Below are 19,932 nucleotides of genomic sequence, written 5' to 3' on the forward strand. Positions count from 1 at the left end.
GGAATATGTTCAGGATGGCAAGTATCAGGAGAGGGACATTCCCAGCTGGTTGCTGACTGATGTAGATATTACGTTAAAGTGTTCCCATAGTTTTGTTCGAAATTCTCAGAACTGATATAAAGCCAGAAACGAAAGATAGAAAAAAAAAATTGGCTTAGAGTCCTTGTGACCAGTGTAATTAAAATCCAAGACCACCGTTCAATAGTTTTTTATAGGTAGCAACAACAAAATCTTCCCTCATTGAACGGATTTGTAAAAGTAAGTTTTCGCCTGATTTTTGCAACAAGTAAATCAAAAGAAATTGAGAAACAAATGCACTGCGTTTTTCACTCTAGCTGTCTTTCATCTATTCAAGAAATATGCTAAACAGAAACTTGACTCATGTAACGAATCTGCTCATGAATGCTCTCAGTCTGGTGTTTGCGCATAAATTACCAGATGCGGCTTGCAATGCATTCTGTCCTGGTAACACCAGTTCTTACTTATGAATTCATAATAAAATCTAGATTATAGTTAAACGAAGTTGCAGAATAAAGGTTATGCGAATATTATTGTTATTGACGAGACCAACTTCGTCACTGGAGATTCGAACCGCTGACCGACGATGCACAAAGCCAACGTTATATCCACTCAGTCACAGGGTGCATAAAGACGGAACCACATATCCAACTGCATGTACTTGGTATCATAGGGAATTTCTGCATCTATTGCTATGGCATAACCGCTCTTTGCTCACCAGCAGTGAGTGGACACATTTAGCTCTCCCCAAAGGGTCTGGGAAGACTTACACGTTACAAAAGGCGACACTGCTTGGAAATGATAGGACAAACGATCTCTTTGGGGTCTGAACCGCCAGCCTTTGAGGTACAAGCCAGCACAATATCCCCGAAGTAGAAGTCTGGCTTGTTTCCTATCCAAGCTAGAATGCTTCTTCTTCTCATTATTATTATTAAACCACGCATATATTCTCATGTAAGAAAAGGTAAAAAAGAAGCAAAACAAGGTGGTTAGTAGACTGCAAACTTACAGCAAGTCTGCCCCAGAGGGGGTAATGCCGTCAGTGTACCTCACGCGGTGCACTGTAGGCATTACATAAGGTTCTTTGCAGCGTCCCATCGGCCCTTAGCTGCAATCCCTTTCATTCCTTTTACTGTATCTTTGTTCATATTTTCTCTCTCTCCCATCTTACTTTCCAGCTTCTCCTAACAATTGCTTCATAGTGGGACTTCGAGGTCCGTTACTCCTCTATAATCTTTTTACTCTTAATTTCCCCTCTGAGCTCTGAATGACTTCAAAGGTCCCAGCGTTTGACCTTTGGCCTAAATTCTATATTCCATTCCATTCTATACACCAAATCTGAGCAGGATATCCCTTCCTCTAAAGATGTCTTATCCATATCCAGATGTCTCCTAAAATCTAACTGATTCTTGCAAGTCATGAGGCCTTTAATCTGGTCAAAATTGAGTAAGAATCCACACATAACTTTCTGTTAACAAAGAGACAAGCACAGAGATAAACATACATACATACATACGTACATACCGAGCTAAAATGAGAGCTGAAGTAAAGTACAAACGAAAGCAACAAACAAACAGAAAGGCAAACCTGAGGAGGGAAGCGGTTCTTCTGTGATGCTTTACTACAGAAAAAAAAGCATTTGCATAAGTGGCAATTACGGACTGTCCACAAAAAAGAGAAGAAGAAGAAAGAAAAAGTCACTGGTTACATAATTATTTGCCAGGCGTAATGTCGGGATTATGTTACCAGACTTGGTTCAGCCAAAGAAAAATCTTGAGTTGTGCCTTTAGTCTTTGTAGGACTCTGGGCGGGACAGCCACTCGCCCTTTCTGAAGGCAACATTGGATGTGCTTCTTTCTCCAAAGGACTTCTCTTCATAGGACTCTGCTCTCTATCAGGTAATTCGTCTTTTGTCTCTTTTGCTCTGGCGAAGACAATGTTTTTTTTATTCGGTTTTCTTCTTTCATGTCTCCTCGGGTACATTTTTTTCTGACTCATCTTTTATTAAATAAAAGGACACGAAGAAAAAAAATATTTACCTCTTATTTGGAAAACTGATTGTTCTTCGTGTCCTGCGGTGGGCAAGACTATTTTTGTTGTTCTATTTTCTGTAGTCTTTTGGTGTAATTTCTCTTCATCAAGACTCGTGTTATTTTGTCATTGTGCTTTCTAATTTCTTCACTCATCTACGACCGGATAATTTTGCTCGTTTCTTTCTCCCCTGCCGGAGATTGGTTTTTGCTATTTATTTGTAGCCCCTATAGCCGATTTCTTTTTGTTATTTGCTTTTTTTGTGTTTATTCTCGGTTCTTTGTTCCTTCTCTTCTACTAAAAGTGGTTTTTGTCGTTTTATTAACATTTTTGTATATCACTGATAATTTATTCTATTTTTACTTTTTCCTTCTATCATCCCTTCTCTTGTTCACAAAGTGTTTGCGTCTCTGAAATAATTTTTTACTAGGCCATTTTCAAATTTAATCTTTTCGTTTGTGTATTTTTCTCTTGCTGTTCTCCGTTCTTCTTCCTTGTCCTTCATCTCCCCATTCTTTTTCTGCTTCTGTGAAATAAACACCCTTACTGTGACAAGGCATTTACCAAGTTTCAGAGAAGAGATCGTTGTCAAGTCACGCGGCTCCCTGGAAAACGCCTTTTGACTTTTGTACTTAAATAATTCAAGGGAAACTCACTTAAACTTGTAACACAATCTTTCACACTGGAGATAATTAATGTGTTATTAGTAAAAATAACTTGGCATTTGTTATACAGTAAATAGCACGAATCTCTCATACATAATTACGTCACTAAGTATAAGCACTTTTTGTTTTGTTCGGTATTTCAAGTGAAGAACTTAGAATTTCTCTATCACATAAGTGGTATTATTGATAGGAAAGTGTGATTAATTTTTATTTAACAACAACGAATTCTCATTTTTTTGAATCTGGATTTTCATCTTGATAACACATGGGCCAGTTTGAGAATACCCCAGAAATTCACTCTTATTATGGGATTGCTACAGTATTATCAAAGTTGCTCTTCGGCACCATCATGATTAACGATTTCCATGAATGCCATCATAATTTTCTATGCTTTTAAGAGTACGTATCATTATTCCCTGGTGCCACCATAATTTTTGCCGACTATAATAGTATGGGTTTTCATCATCGCCACTATATTATTCCTCGCTGTAATAGTACCGGGATCATCCTTAACACTTTGATGCCTAATGGTTCAGGGAATATTTTCTCGTCCATTCCAGGTATCAGAACTACATCCAAAGATGACGTCAGAGATGGGCACCGAGGTTGCCGCTAAGAAGGGCTTCCGGTTTCGTCAGGTGAGGATACTTCGTAACATTTGTCTCAGTTCATCTATAGCATCACTTTATTAAGGTATGCTGTCTCTGATAAGTCTGTGATATTTTATTGTCTTTGATACCTTTATAATGGCTTTGCGTAGTATTATATTACTTTTGATATTTCTGAAAGAGTGTGTTTGATCACGTACACTAAACCCCTGTTAAATTACAACTCTGAATCATAATCTCTTGATTATTCCCTCTTCCACTGAAAGCTGTCGAGAGAAGGAACTGTCTTGATTTTTATGTCAGGAGAGCACGATACAGGAGATGTATTATCATTCTTAATATAACTGGATGAATGCAGTACGATAAAGTGCAACCGCTGCAGAAGACATAGAAAGACCAATGTTTCTTTGGTAAGGAGAATGATATTTCCGTGGATTGAGACTGAATGTTTGTGGATGAAAGAATTGCTACGTAGTATTTGCTGAGAATGTTAGGTATGGATAATGGTCTGTTGTGAATCATTCAGACTCGTTTAACCCTTAAGGAACGGCATAATTTATCAATGTGCAGCACCCCAGACCGAGGAAACTTTGAGGTCGGCAAAAAAAAAAAAAAAAAATCACATCAATGGAAAGAGAATGACACGTACATTTACACTATATAAATAAAAAAATTCTAAAAAATTTTCCTTACCTTCCACGAGAAGTTGAAGATGACTATTTACAACCCCTTGTGGGGCCTCATTACAAGACAGTCGTAAATTTTACCAACTTATATATATTTTTTTCTAAAAAATAAATTTATTGTATTTTGTAAAGTTATTATTACTGCTCACATGATATCAAAACAGATAAGAAATAAACGCAGTAACAAATTTTTGGCATATTTGTTGTAAAATATTCACGTAAATTTACGAGAAGGAAGATTCAGTAAACATTTTTTTTACTTTTACATGCTTTTTCTAATATTTCTTTGCAATTTCTGTCGTAAAAGACAAAAACAAAACACAACAGCAAACCTTTCGTATATTTACAAGCAAATTTACAAAAAGACACATGTGAGAGAGAGAGAGAGATGCAGTACTCTCCCCCTTGAAGTCACAAGCATTACTGATACTGGCCTAACACTTACATCTGTATAAAAGTTGCCATTAGTGAATTTATAGCATATAGAAGTATTGGCACCTTTGTTTCGAATCATTATTACCATAACAGTGGTGCGTAATTCTGCTTCACACTGAAGCTCAATCCGTCCACCTCCCCAAACCTGTTTTACTTCACAATGAGGCTCAATCCGTCCCTTTTAAAAGCATGATAGCGGGAAAGTGACTGAGGTAAGTGCGTGCATTATCTATTTTATGTGTCTTCAACTCTGTCTGTGGACAAAACGTGCTGGGAAATTAGGGGAATAGGTCAATGCATTAATAAATATTTGCAAGATTTAAAAAAAAAAGTGAGGACAGAAGTCGGTAACACCGTAAAAATCTTTTATAAAGTTCAATGTATGTAAATATATTGCAATTATTTCAGGTGGTGAATCTGGCAACTGTGGCTTCCACAGCGGTCTTCAGCGGAATGGTTATTGGATGGGCTGCCGTCCTTCCGAAATTAGAGGAGGACACGTCGAAGTTCCACGTAAATAAGGAGCATGTCTCTCTTTTGGGTAAGATTGACATTCCGCAAGGAAATTAATTTCTTGAGCTTAGCTGAGCAGAATAAAGCCAGTTACCTGGCTGAATTAGGGAGGGAGCATTAGCTTAAAAGGAACTGGAGGATTAACTGATTAATTATTTGGGTTTTTGTGGCGTCACGACTACCAGGGTCACTGTCGCCAACGAGCTGGAGGAAAGTGAGGAACGTAAATGTGCAATATTCTCACAAATTACTTGCTTGGAGGGAGCAATTGTGTTTATATATATATATATATATATATATATATATATATATATATATATATATATATATATGTATATATATATATATATATGTGTTTATGTGCATATGTATATGTGTTTCACATATACATACACACTATATATATACATAATATATATATATATATATATATATATATATATATATATATATATATATACATGTGAATATAAAAACATAGATACACACATATATATGTATATATACATGTGAATACACAAACATACACACACACATATATAAATATATATATTCTACACGGAAGTTGCAAAACTCACTTAAATATATGACTGCAAGATTACCTTATTCTATGTTTTTTCCCCTGAATGTAACTCAGACAGTCTGCGGAAAATAAACACAGCGTTTGACAATCACAAACTCTTGAACAAGAAAATGCAGCGCAACACTATGCCCATGCTATTATAAGTACGATGCAATTGCAAAACGACTTGAAAATATTGCCCTAATTTTTAACCAGGAAGGTACGTTAGTAATATGAATGAAATCGATTTGCGCCCGAATAATACGTCCAGGACAACAGACACAGTCACGACCTGCAGTCGGAATGAGTACGGATACGCCAAAATTTAAACGTTCTTTTCCCCTTCTAGTTTACTTAAGGGTGCAATATTATTAAAGATATCATCGCAAAATATGGATAAATAAACTCAACGTTTATATTAGTAGAGAATGTCGTCATTAACGTAAATGGAATAATGATTATTTTCATCATATTTCTGGTATCTACGACAATGGATATCTTCTGACCTCTAAGAAATGCCAGTAGAATTTTTTTTTTCTTTTTAAGAAATGCGACATTCAGCCTTGTAATTAGTGAGATAATGAAACCAAAAAGGTAGTAAGGAGAGGGCGATTCTCTTCCTCGACCGCAAAAAAAAAAAAAAAGTAAAAACAACAGGACTTTTCACTCGGTAGTGCTCAGAGCTGTTGCTATAGGCAATCTATATATTACAGCTTGTGTGTGTGTGTGTATATATGTGTCAGCTAAGAAGCATAAACAGCCCATCACTAATAGCTTCAATGATATCGGCTGCGAATATTTACCATGACCTATAAAAAAAAGTTAGAAAAGTTTTCCTTTAATCTATTTGTTTGAGGTTGTTAATTATGTATTATGGTTTCACAAAAAGCAAGTGTTAGTAATCAGAAACCTCGACATTTTCAGAATGGTGAGTTACTAGTTCTTTGGAAATATTCATCGCTGCAGAGTTCTATGCTTGTTCCGAGTAAGGCGGTAATAAAGAATTCCCTAAGGGAGAGAGAGAGAGAGAGAGAGAGAGAGAGAGAGAGAGAGAGAGAGAGAGAGAGAGAGAGAGAGAGAGAAACTCGTCTACAAAATGGGGTTTTATCATAAAGATCATCTACATTAAGGGTTTACGCACGAATTTTACTCGTAAATTAAAGTTTATTATACCTTAAGTAGAGGGATGGAACTAGAGGTTGGGGGGTTGTTTTGGGGTGGAAGTTGGAGAGAGGGGTGGAGGGTAGGAGCTAAGAGTTGAGGAGAATAAGGTTCAAGATCTGATAAACTCAAAGTGACAAGCTGAAGTGCATTGAGAGAAAAACAAAAGGACAGACGTTCTGGTTACGAAATTATGCAATGCCACCCTGACAACTTTATACACTGTTAAGTTGTTTAACGGTTTTCTTAGGATTTGACACATTAACAACGTCCTGAATGAAATCAAAGCACATATCAATGTGTTCTCTTGCGATGTTAATATGAAGAGCACAAGAATGAATGAAGAAATTCGTAGTTCGTCGAATGCCAATGAAATAACAAAAAGCCTTCATCAGAGTTATTCACATCCCTTTCACGGTTTTTTCTTTTCCTCTCTCTAAGCCCCTTATCATTATGTTCAGCACTGGGGAAACGTTACGTCACTTTTTTTTTTATGAGAACCATGATTACAGACTCCAAGATAGTAAGATTGTTGAGCGCTAATAAAACTAAGTTGCTTGTTCCTCTGTGTACTTGTTTGTTTATTTACGGGCAAGAAATTATTAAAAAAAAAAGATATTCAGTTTCAATATTTACACGTACGCGCTCTAGCTATCTCAACTTCGAGTAGCACAGAAAATAAAAGTCCTTTGACGGTGATGAAAATAACAGCCCGCACTATTCCACTATTTTTTCAGTGACTGCACTCGATATCCTCAATTTCGTTGTTAGTTTATCAACATACTCAGACGACTGGCTCTGTTCTACTCCATAGTCCTATAATCTTCTTCGTTTTACGTGGTTGTCTATAATTTCTTTCACTCTGAAGTCCCACATTTCTTTCTGGGATTACCTTTCCAGTCCAATTGATTTTTGCATAAAAAAAAAAACCAGGCTGTTTTGTCGTTGATGCCATTGTTTCGTGTCACCGTAGTCCATCTTTCATCCAAAATATTTTGTATTCCTCTACATTTTGTGTCTGTTTTGAAAATTTATATTAAACAATATGATCATGTAGCTTCATCAGTTTTTTCTGTCTCATATTTTTCGTTGTTTTTATTCAATTTTTCGTTTCATCTGCGGTTAAGTTATTAGTTCTGCGTGTTTGTTTAAATATCTCCGATTTATCGTTTTCTTTCAGAAGTTGAATTTTATGCCTTTTCACGAATGTTCGTCCACTCATCACTGTCCTGCTTTATAGCCTTATTAAATTAATTTCTTCGCCTTCATTTATTCACCGTTTCATTCGCTCGCACATGAGTAGTGAGTGACGTCTCGCGTTTTTATGACCATAGGCAAGTGGAACAAAGGAACGGACATGTGACCCACGCCGCCATTAAGTTTTTTTTTATAAAGGCAAATGATAAAAGGCAAAGCGTCAACATTGCTTTAACAAAGAAATGGAAAAAAATTTGCGAGACGATAGAGCGTTGGCCCCTTCATTTTAAAAATCCTGACTGTGCTCATTCGTTGTTTTATTCTTTTATTTTTTGCAAGCGTCGATTAGTCGCTATAATTAGGTATTCGTGTAGCTTCGATGATTCTTCTGCTCTTTTTTCCACTATAATTATCAACACTACAGATCGTGCAAATTCGGCAAATGGACTGACTACCAGACTGGAACACGACTCGGGAATTTGACTACCAGACTGGAACACGACTCGGGAATTTGACATAAGCTTATACGCTATTTGGAAAATCGATTGTAGCAAGGGGCTAAAAGACGGATTTTTTTTCAAAGTTCAGATATTCATGCACGCGTATCAATGCATTTTTGGCCTGTAATTCTCGTTATTCCTTAACTGAGCTGGCACAGGTCGGCTATAAACTTTCGTTTCGAATTGTGACGGAAATTGACTATTTAGTGGTCACGATTTGATTCTTGGCATAATTCCTTTTTTCCTTTGTTACGCATATGTGTGTATATATATATATATATATATATATATATATATATATATATATATATATATATATATATATATATATATATATATATGTGTGTGTGTGTGTGTGTGTGTGTGTGTGTGTGTGTAAAACATACACACATATATATATATATATAAATATATATATATATATATATGTATATAAAACATATACATATATACAAATATATATATATATATATATATATATATATATATATATATATATATATATATATATATATATATATATATATAAGAAATCTATGATTCTAGTGCTATATTCTTTGGATAAGAAGTTGGCTGATGGTCTATTAGTACAAAGTTTTCATAAATTTTTAAGGCTCAGTTAATAGATTTCTCAAAGTACAAAAAGATATACAGTATGTCGAATCTGGACAAAATCAATGATATTTGTTGTTTCCTTATCCAGTCCCGCCACTAAAGAACCTTCATGTTCTTTAGGATCTCGTAATGACTATATATTATTTGTTTTTATTTTTTCCCCTGAATATCTGAATACACTGAATTTAATTGTTCAAAATGTTTGCTCTCTGCGTAAAACTAAGCAAGCAGTCAATGAATAAATTGCTTACCGAAACCTACGCTCTAATTTTCACTCTGCCTCACCAATGATACTCTTGATTCCAGTCTCCTTTCTTCCCATCTTGGGAATCGCTACCTCTCTAGTAGCTAGTTCCCTGATGGAGTGGCTTGGGCCCAGAAGGATGATCCTGTGTGCCATCTTCCCCATGCCTGGGTTTTGGCTCATGAAGGCCTATTCTCCCTACTTGGCTCTCTTGTATGTTGGTAGGGGTGGCCTGGCCATCACCTCCAGCTTGATTGGCACAGCCCTCCAGCCCCTGGTAGCCGAGCTCAGCCCTTCCAACATCCGTGGGTTGGCCTCTTCATCGGCCGAGATCGTAGCAGCCATTGGAGTGTTGGTGAGCTACCTGCTCGCCCATTTTCTGCCGTGGGGGCTCGCCACAGCCGTGTCTGCCGTTCCTTGCTTGCCCATTTTCCTTATGCTGTTGACTGTTCCAGAGGTATGAATTGACCATTCGTATTTGTTAAGTACTTATGTTGATGTGGGAAGTGCATGGAGCTCCTTATTTCTCTAAATACAGTGGACCTCTCTTAATCAAGATAATTTTACTGTTGCTCTTCTAAACTAGTCATAGGATTAAGTTAACTGGTTTAGCTACAAGACATTAAATTTCTTTTGGGCTATGTGCTTTTACATACTTTTACCTTTTTTAATGAGTCTTTGTGTTCGGTCAGTGGATTCTGTCACAATCTCTTTAGTACGACAGTAGGGTAGATTTTTAAAATACTAGCATTACTTAGCTATACAACTGCAGCAGCATTAATGTGTTATTTGCATATTTCTGTCCTCTAAAGAACATGAAAATTTCTTGTCAACTGGAACTCGATAAAATCAAAGTCCCGTTTTCACACAGAATGCCCTTGTTAAAAAACTCAGTAAATTCATTTTGTCACACAACAACTTTTGTCAAAAGGAACACAAACAATTCAAAGTTATTTTGCTTCACGAAAAGCCTCTTGTGCCTCTTTGTCATTCCAAACTTACAAACTTATTCTCTTCTTGCAGTCTCCATATTGGCTCATAAGGCAAAACAAGAGAGAGGAGGCTGAACAGTCCTTGAAAAATCTCGCAGCCAGTGGAACTGACGTTGCTGAGCAACTCAACGCCATTGCAGCTACTTCAGCACCTAATAAAGCATCGTTCAAGTACCAGGTAACCCTTAAATCTCTCGAAATCTATTAGTGATTTTCGAGGACCTTTTTTTCCAGCTGGAAACCTGTTTTGTCCGTTCTTATCCTTTGTAGTTGTTTATAAAAATGTGAAAGAATATCTTAGATTTAAAGAAATGTTTCAGTTGTTCGACTTTGTTTAGTTGTCACAGCCGTCTTACGTACCTTGAAATTTACTTCCAAATTTTCAAATATTCTTTTATGATTCTATATAGTCTGTATCTCGTACCTCTGTTTATTTAGGAAACCCCACAAAAGTTTTATTTACTTTCTGTATTTTGAACTACGTTGCTTATTCTCTGATACTGTTTGAGAATTTAAAACAATATGATCTGAGGAAACCCCGAGTATTTTCTTTCTTTTTTTGCAAGAGAATCATGTTAGACTGCATCACAAACCACAGTTAATTCCACAATTCTTTTTCAGGTGATATTCTTAATAGGTTTTGATTATCCAATACATACATCAGCATTAATAAAACAGGAATTCGCTCTTGATTTTCTTTACAATAATTGAAATAATTTTCCGCAGGCATCTCAGCTGAAGAAGCAGCAAAATAGCCAGCCAGTTCTACTTCTGTGGGTCATGTTCATTCTGAGAGAGCTTGGAGGGAAAAGTGCTCTCTTTTCTTACTCCGTGTACATGTTCAGGCAGGCTAAGGTGGAAATCGACCCGTTTGTGTGTACCATACTGATTGGCATCATCAGAGTCGTCGGGAACATAGCCTCTGCCCTGACCATGGACAGGATAGGACGAAGGCCTTTCCTTATGATCAGCAGTTTCATCTGCGGCATATCAATTGGCATGACGGGCTTGTTCCTCATGTTGGAGCTGCCGGGGCAATCTTGGATGCCTCTCGTCCTTCTTCTGCTTTTCGTCGGGTCCTTTGGAATAGGGCTGGGTCCCATCCCATGGATATACGTCGGAGAGTTGATCCCTACTCCAGTCAGGTCTCTGGGAGCTTCACTTATCACGGCTACGTACAATCTGGTGATATTTGGTCTTAATTACGCCTTTCTCAAGATCATTGCAGAACTAGAGCTGGGAACTACTCTGATGATATTTAGCCTGCCAAATTTCCTGGTGGTTCTCATGGTCAGCTGTTGGTTTCCAGAGACCAGGGGCAAGTCTCTTCAAGAGCTGGAGAAGGCGTTTAAAACAAAGTGAAAATGTTTAATCAGTCAGCGTTGCTTTTGTATGTTTTGTGCCATGGGGGTTAGGAACTGAACGAGATCTCTGATACTCATATAAGTTGGGATACGTAAAATGTGCCTTGAATCAAGGCGTTGACTTAAATCTTAGGTCTTTTTATGCCATGTCATTGCACTTCTGTGAGCTACGTAACCATTGTCAGAGGAGGTTAGTGAAACGGAATTTTATTCAGCAACTCCTTCCCTCACAAGAATACTGGTATTTTTCATAGGTATGTGATATTTTGATGAAAAGGATATCCTAGCAATATGACAGGAATATTTCAAAAATATGAATGAGATGTTTCTGCTCCGAATAAGATACCTGTTTGTTAATGAATTTAACCTCAGCCTCAGAAAATCTTGCTCTGCTATTTCACAGAATGCAAGCAGGAATCATTTATGGTCCTTTCTGTTTTAAATGATTTTTTTCGAGGAAATAAAAGGTACTTACAAGTAAATCTGTTTGATGAATTAACGGTTGTACATGGTGGCAATTAAGCGGATGGCAGTGCATGCCTACTAGGCATGTTTGTGTGTCAACATTATTTATTTGTTGAATTTACTTGTTGTGTTCTTTTGTTAACAATACACTGTTGATGACTGTATTTAATGTTACTTCTCAACCATTCACTTTATATATATATATATATATATATATATATATATATATATATATATATATATATATATATATATATATATATATATATATATATATATATATAATATATATAAACTACTACAATTACGTACTAAGAGAAATGGTATTTTTTGTCTTTTTTGGGCATTCTTGTGTGGTAATAAACACATACATTATATATATGCATAATATATATATATATATATATATATATATATATATATATATATATATATATATATATATATATATGCACAATGTGTATGTGTGCAGTAGTTTCATGATAATCAAGCATGTAGCCATTTATCCAATTCTTTAACAATGATACCGAAGAAGTATTAAGTACTTTAACTTTTTGTATCATCTCTTGTGTAAACAATAGCAAAATGATGAAAGGTAATGCTCCCCCAAGTGAAAAAAAAAACCGAACGTCGTACACTGGGGAAGTGAACACAACTAGTCGACAGTTTATATAAGTTCACAAACAAAGAGGAGCAACTCGTTTAAGAGAAAGAACCTGGACGTTCATGAAATTATAAAATCAAAATGATTCAGGGAAGATAATGTTGCAAAAGTTGTGTTTGGTAAATCCTCTAGGTCAATATATATATATATATATATTTTATGGCAGAGGACTTGCTACTGTTTGTGTTCTCTTTTATAATCATCAGAGTCTCAAAGAAAATGTTAATCCTGTAGCCAAAAATTCTTAGTTCACGTTTTAGAATGACAGAGCCAGTTGTGAAATTTTTGCAAAAATTCTCAATTCCTTTGTGGGGTCAATTGAGACGTTTTGGGAAAATTGCCTGGTTTTATTTGTTAATTATTATGTCAGCGTACCTAGTGCTATATTGCATTTGTTAACGTCAATCATATATTTTTTTTTATTTCTTAAGAAAATAAATGACATAACGAGAAATTCTGAAAAATCTTGGTCTTTTAAATTCTAATTGTTGTTGTCAAATTGATATTTTTTTAAAGTTAAGAAACATCCATGGAAATTTTACAAAATTTTGCTATTAATTATGAATTTGATACAAGCCCATTCTGAATTTAAGAAACCAATCAGGAAATTTTCCTCAAAATTCTAGGTTTCTTTTACTTTTATTCAATTGTATAAAATGTCCGTCGCAGTGCTGGTCGGTCCGAAACGTTTAACTTGAAAAGGTTTTTTTTTTTACGATTGCTCCTTTGTTGTTGAATCCAATCCCTCCACACAGCGTGATAAAATATCAAGAATGCCAACAAAAAATGAAAAAAAGGGAAAAATACAACATTAGTCAGAAGTATTGCGAATTACTATACATATATTCTTCATAATGGAATAAAAAGTGGAATTTCTACTGATTTTTATTCTTGGACCCTTTATCATGTTTTGGCTAACTAAGAATCTTTTGGTTCACTGAAAATGTCTTTGAATGCTTCTGAAATTTTCGCTGCTAAATTCTCCTATTATCCTTTACCATTTCTACCTAGCTCAGCAAATCTCTCTTCTCCCGTTCAGTTTCTTTTCTTGAGCTTACCCTTCACTCTACTCTTCCTCGTCGTCTCAGATTTCTTGCAGATGTCTTATCTCTCCAAAACCTTGACAACAGACATATCAGCATGTCTTATTTCTTATCTAACCAAGGGAACGGAACAGGTGATGCCAAAGGTGAGCTGTAAAAGAAATTCGTCTTTCATCACAGTAACCACTGCATCTCAGCTAGCGAGGATAGAGACTCGTTTCATTGGCAAGTATCATAAAGGGCCGAGGAAACGAAGATGAGTGTAGCTTGCTATTCCTAGAGCGAAAGTTAAGTCTGTTGTGTTTTAAAAATGGCGCTTATTATCATTCCAGTTATTAGAATATATATATTTCATGTTTAATTCATCCCTATTGAAGCGTTCTAGGAACCTCATACGATTCAGCCTGATTACTATAATCAGCTACATTACGTGATAAGTTGAATTCTTCAAATGGATACACTTTAGAATGTTGGATGACCAAACAGTTAAGTAAAACAGTCAAGATAATTAGCTTATCACTAATCAAGTAAATAAAGCCACAGTTATATTTTCAACTATATTTTTATCTTTTCTCCCCCGCATCACACCACGTCTCAGCACAGGTTTAGCCAATAGCCTTTGGTCAACATGAAGATCTCTGTGTTGCTGGCTGTGCTAGCCATGGCCTCTGCTGAACAACCTGGTAAGCAAGTTCAGGTAATAGGAAAGTAATATTTTTGGTTCTGTCTGTTTTGTTTGTGTGTTCGATACCAAGACTGCGCAAACATTCATGAGAGGATTTTTACGAAAATCCGGCCAAAGGTGGATCTCGTGACTGGCAACAAGTGATTGGGCTTTGCCAGGGAGTGCAATGTACTTATTGAGTGGAAAGGACATTTTGTGGGGCTGGGTATAGGTTTTTGAATTTCTCTTCCTTGGAGGAGGTTTGCGGTCTCCGAAAGCGCTTTTAATTAAGAGATGTTGAGATCAAGCACGTCTCTCTCAACACTTGTGTTACAAAGTTGTGAACAAGAGTAATGATTATTCGTTCCAGTTTATTACGGCTTATCTTTGTTTTTACTGACATATCGATGTTGATGTATGGATTCTTCTGTGTGTTTGTTGGTTCTGTCTTTGTTTATTTGTTCATTGCACGTTCTCATTTTTTTATATATATGGACATTCTGTTATGCATATTCTTACTTTGCAAGTCAATGGTTAGACCTGTGTAATATGGAAGTTGGTACATTTTGATTTTGAATAATAATAATAATAATAATAATAATAATAATAATAATAATAATAATAATAATGACGACAACATAATAGGAGACTTCATAAACGTAGATCCTGTTTACAAGAGAATACGTAACAGAAATAACAGACGTAGCAAAAAGTAAAAGTGATGATAGTAGTAGTGACCAAAGCACTGTAAAAAAAAAGGACAATGGTAACTAATAAAAAATTATCCGCAATATTTCAGTTGGAATTCTCGAGGATTTGTTAACCGCAATTGTTCAACTCGCGCTCAAAGGACTGGATCCTTCAAGTGTATCTTACACTGAGCTCCACATTACGTCGCATGAAGATACTGAGTATGTATAAATATTGTTTATTATATAATATATATATATATATATATATATATATATATATATATATATATATTATATATATGCACACATTATATATGTATACATACTGTATATATATATACACACACAGTATGTATACATATACATATAATGTACTACCAGCACCTCTCTCTACACAGTTGTGTATATGTGAGAAAGCATAAACGTATGATAACACGCAGAAACTAATACATTTTGGTCTTACTGCAGTCTGTTCTTCATCTTCAAAGACGCACAAATCAGCAATTTTTCAAACATAGTTATCACCGGATTTGAGCCGATTTTGGAAACATGGCAGGTACAGAAAGAATTCTTTTTATGTCTTGTTAATTGAGAATGAAGTATCGTTCTCATCACAAAAATCTTCTCGTTGCTATTATCTGCTTATTATTTTGTATCATCACCCTTTTTATTCATCCTTTTTCTATATCTTTCTTTAGTTTTGCATTAAATAAAATCTTCGTCTATCATAAAATGAGTGTTCGCCTTCAAAAATTTCTTGTACCGCTCGTTTTTAGACATTATTATTATTATTATTATTATTATTATTATTGTCACAGTTCACTGCATCAGCCCAGCTTGAGAGATTCGTAGCCCATGCAGACAACTACACAGCCAAGGGAATTCTCAAAGGGTTGCCCTACTCAACCTCGGGAGCCATGGAGTAAGTGACAATGTCCTTTGGTCAGGTATAAAAAGGATCCTTTATTCCCATAGGCTTCCCTTTCCTTTGTATAACGTTCCATTTGTAGGAAATAGAGCTATAAAAAACTATATTTTGAACCTGACTAGTAATTTTCATTCACATAAAAAAATAACAATGTACGCTTCAAAAAGTGTCAATATTCTTTATTCCACCAGGATTCCCTTAACTTTACGAAATGTTGCTGCATTCGAAGGAAATAAGACAGGCTCTTGTTCCTCATTCTTTCTGAAGAGAATTGGGTTGATGACCAAAAATCTCTAAAACTGAATATAGTATTTCAATTGGCATCTGCAAATAGGCTATGATAAGAGCGCGTCCACACTATAGTAAAATATGTCATAAACAAACATCGACAACTTATCCCACATATATTGAAAATAGGTTGAAAACAAGTCAACGGCCACATGTGAAGAACGAACCTTTGGCAAAAGCTGATAATCGCATGAAGCACTGGTTAGGACCACCAACAGGTCGACTACTTGTACTCAACATGTTTGTGATGCGTGCGCGAAGCCATCGACGTATGTGTATGACATGTTTTGCTGCAGTGTGGACGCACACCAACGTAGAAGAGCTTTGCATTTTTCCCCTCTTTCCATTCTTGTACTAATCTATTCATTTTGTGATTCTTGTCAACAGCTTTGCCGCCAATAACCTGCAGACTGTTTTCTCACTGAGAATCGCAAGATTTACGTTCACGCCGTTTCAAATTTGTCTTGCGGAACAGTCGCTGAGGGTTGATCTAACTGGTGAGAGCTTTGAGGTAAGAGCTGAAAATCTGCTCTAGTTTCAAGTTTCTTTGATGGACCAAATAATTGGGGGTTGATTTAGTTGGCGTGCTCGAAGTACGAGACAAAATAATCGAGCTTCAAAGTTATTTGGATGAAAAACTGCTGATAAACAAGTTCAACATTCAACGCATGTTTACCTGAGTGTTGATCTACGCAGCTAGAGATATTAGGTACGGATGCTTAGGATGGGCCATAGTTTCGTATCTCCGTGGGCGAATAGTCTGAGTCAGGTTGACCAAAAAAATCACCATCGTTCACTAAGCACTTGAGCGTTTATAAAGTATTTTTATCAGTAATTAGGAAACTACCTGTCCAGTGAAATTTCTAAAGTAAGGTGTTTATGTAGTCATAATTCTGGTCCAAGCCAAAGTCAGTCCCTGACTCCCACACCGCTGAATGACATGTATGGCAGAGAGACAAAAGACATGCTTACTAGGCCACGGTTACTTGGCGACTTCAGATTGAGGTAGTCTTAAGACAGCACAGGCCCTTACTAAATGCGTTCTGGATCTGTGGTAAGGTGTTCAGTTCCATTCTCCCCTGTCTTTGACTCCCATCCTCTGCTTATTTGCTTCCTTTGCAAGTTGCATCTGGGAACTGGACAAGATCATTTACATTTCCTTGAGAAGGGAGTCCTTCAAGTCCTTGAGAGAGAGAGAGAGAGAGAGAGAGAGAGAGAGAGAGAGAGAGAGAGAGAGAGAGAGAGAGAGAGAGAGAGTTGATTAACATTTCTTCCCTTCCTCATTTCAATTCAAGCATTTACACACACACACACATACAATATATATATATATATATATATATATATATATATATATATATATATATATATATATATATATGTATATATATATATATATATATATGGAAATATATTTCGATAATTCAATACCACTGTGTTGATTTCTAAAATCTCCATTTTCAGAGGAAAAATATTAGAAATAATTATGATTCAGAAAACTTATTATTGATAATGATAAAACTAAAGTTCAGCTGAGCCCAGGAAACAAAGAAAAAAAGTTTGAAGTAGTTTTAGTGTAACTTTTCTAATCTCTAAATATCAGTTATCTACTTGTCTGGTTATGCCCTACTTTCATCAAAAATCCCTTTTCAGGCAAACTTTGAAAACGCAGATGAGCTGAATGCCGAAATGAATGCACACGGAGCTGAGCTGGTGGCAGAACTACAAGAAAAGATCAGGGCGCATGCTGATGACGTCATCAACTGGATCAACTTCATATTTTGCGATCGCCTGTAAACTAGAATGCTTTTGCTTCCTGCTCGGACAAAAGACCACGCCCACTTGGGGGCATGGATGCCAAATGTTTCTAGACGTTTAATTTGCCCATAGATTTAATTTGTTTTCTCATGAAACCTTAATAATATGGATGTAAGGAAGCGCAATATACTATATGCTTGTTACACGATACGAATTTTGCTTATCCTATTACAAAACTATCTTTGAAAAAAAAATAGAATAAGAAAACTGTGCTAATTTAGATTTGCTAAGGCTTCTTTTTTATTTTTAGATAAAATAATTTTTTCTGTTTTATTCTGAAAAGTTAATATATTTATTTCTATACTGCAGAATCAATAAAATTCCTGTACTTACATTTGAAGCTACCTTTAACGTGTGGTTATATTGTATAGCACAGATAGGTTAAGTATACCTTAGTTTAACCAGACCACTGAGCTGATTAGCAGCTCCCCTAGGGCTGGCCCGAAGGATCAGGTTTATTTTACGTGGCTAAGAACCAATTAGTTACCTAGCAACGGGGCCTACAGCTTATTGTGGAATCCGAACCACATTATAGCGAGAAATGAATTTCTATCACCAGAAATTCATTCATTGGCTGGTCGGAGAATCGAATGCGGGGCCAGCAGAGTGCTGGCTGAGAAAGGTACCCACCCGTCCAATGAGGGACTTGTATAGTACAGAACTTGTAAAAACGTAAAGAGAGAACACTGAAAAATCACAATTACACACTCTTCACAGACCTTCCAGGAACCCCGAAAACAAGCTTTAACTATACAAATAAGAAACAAAAAGAATTAGGTTTTTAAGGTAAAAACTTATAGATCCTTAGCCATTTAAAACTAAAAGACTTTAATTATGACAAAAACTCACTTAAAGTTGATGTTTTTATGATGATACTTGAGGAATTTTTGAAGAGTTCTCCGGCAATGATCCAGCTCGTGATTCGTAACTTACCGTAGATCCTTTATTGTTATCCTTTTACTTCTTGACTTCTTGAAAGGTATGTCATTATTAGCATCCATCTTGGTTTGATATGCCAAAGAAATTTGTGTCCAAGGGAAACAAGCCAGGCATCTGAATGCCTGTCCAAATAAAGCACATTCCAACTGGCTATAGCCTGTGCAGCAGCGAAGTCAAGCATCTGCTTAACAGTATTCTCTTGCTTAGAAGAGTACCTCCACACTATTGAGAGAGGCGATTCATTTCTCAAGAGTAGCAACAAAACCAAGATGTGACATATGTCCCCTCTTATGCCACGATCCATCAAAAGAGATATTCAGTGGTAGACCAAGTAAGCCACTTCTGGTTCCAGTTCCAAAAAGACCCTTATAAGACTTGGCAAAATTTTTTCGCATCCATAATAAAACTTCCAAATTTTTCTATAGCCAACTTCGTAATGTGCATATCTTACTTAAGTTATTACTAAAATTTTCCAACTCAAACATTTAATTAGCCTAATTCTGAAAACCCACTGTAGCCCATGCATACGCAACAACATCGTTTTATATATAAAACCATTGAGGTTACTGGCAAAAATGTCGTTTCAATGCACTGTCATCCAGAATAGCACTTTTACAATCCTTGCACATAGCAACAATTCTTGGGTCGAGTAATTTGAAATTAACTTCACCTCTACGTTAGGTTAGTATCAAAACAGAAGGGACATGCAGCTTGTCGAACGATATACTCTTATTACACTTACACCGCTTCCCTTGAACACTGATTTTACGAACTGGTGAAGTGTTTTGGATGAACTTCCACTGGGATCAAGCCTAGGCTACCTTGTTAATCTTTTCATAT

The 19,932-nt window shown here is 36.0% G+C and overlaps 3 protein-coding genes across 10 annotated transcripts in view; 2 read left to right on the forward strand and 1 right to left on the reverse strand.

The window, feature by feature from the left end:
- The window catches only part of LOC136851537 (facilitated trehalose transporter Tret1-like), a 20,902-nt gene extending 7,306 nt beyond the window's left edge, over positions 1-13,596 (forward strand). For 2 of the 6 annotated variants that reach the window (XM_067125782.1, XM_067125783.1), the window contains exons 2-6: positions 3,275-3,352; positions 4,852-4,984; positions 9,298-9,692; positions 10,259-10,405; positions 10,954-13,596. In XM_067125782.1, the coding sequence (XP_066981883.1) occupies positions 3,275-3,352; positions 4,852-4,984; positions 9,298-9,692; positions 10,259-10,405; positions 10,954-11,589 (1,389 nt within the window). In that variant the 3' untranslated portion in view covers positions 11,590-13,596. Of the gene's footprint in view, positions 1-1,785; positions 1,917-3,273; positions 3,408-3,588; positions 3,733-4,851; positions 4,985-9,297; positions 9,693-10,258; positions 10,406-10,953 lie in introns of those variants that run through there. The other 4 variants (XM_067125785.1, XM_067125784.1, XM_067125786.1 and 1 more) reach the window with 4 other exon arrangements.
- mRpL49 (mitochondrial ribosomal protein L49) overlaps positions 1-19,932 on the reverse strand; it is a 398,706-nt gene that overhangs the window by 48,612 nt on the left and 330,162 nt on the right. The gene's annotated exons all lie outside the window — the stretch shown is intronic.
- LOC136851540 (uncharacterized) lies at positions 13,910-18,301 on the forward strand. Of its 2 annotated transcripts, none has more exons than XM_067125791.1 (7): positions 13,910-13,988; positions 14,367-14,446; positions 15,227-15,338; positions 15,588-15,675; positions 15,938-16,041; positions 16,723-16,846; positions 17,989-18,301. In XM_067125791.1, the coding sequence occupies exons 2-7, from the start codon at positions 14,392-14,394 to the stop codon at positions 18,130-18,132; spliced, it is 627 nt and encodes a 208-aa protein (XP_066981892.1). In that variant the 5' UTR covers positions 13,910-13,988; positions 14,367-14,391; the 3' UTR covers positions 18,133-18,301. The 2 variants fall into 2 exon arrangements, with proteins under 2 accessions (XP_066981892.1, XP_066981893.1); XM_067125792.1 differs by having other exon boundaries at positions 13,925-13,988; positions 14,362-14,446.

Source organism: Macrobrachium rosenbergii, chromosome 23 (assembly GCF_040412425.1).
Source record: "Macrobrachium rosenbergii isolate ZJJX-2024 chromosome 23, ASM4041242v1, whole genome shotgun sequence".
Taxonomy (NCBI): domain Eukaryota; kingdom Metazoa; phylum Arthropoda; class Malacostraca; order Decapoda; family Palaemonidae; genus Macrobrachium; species Macrobrachium rosenbergii.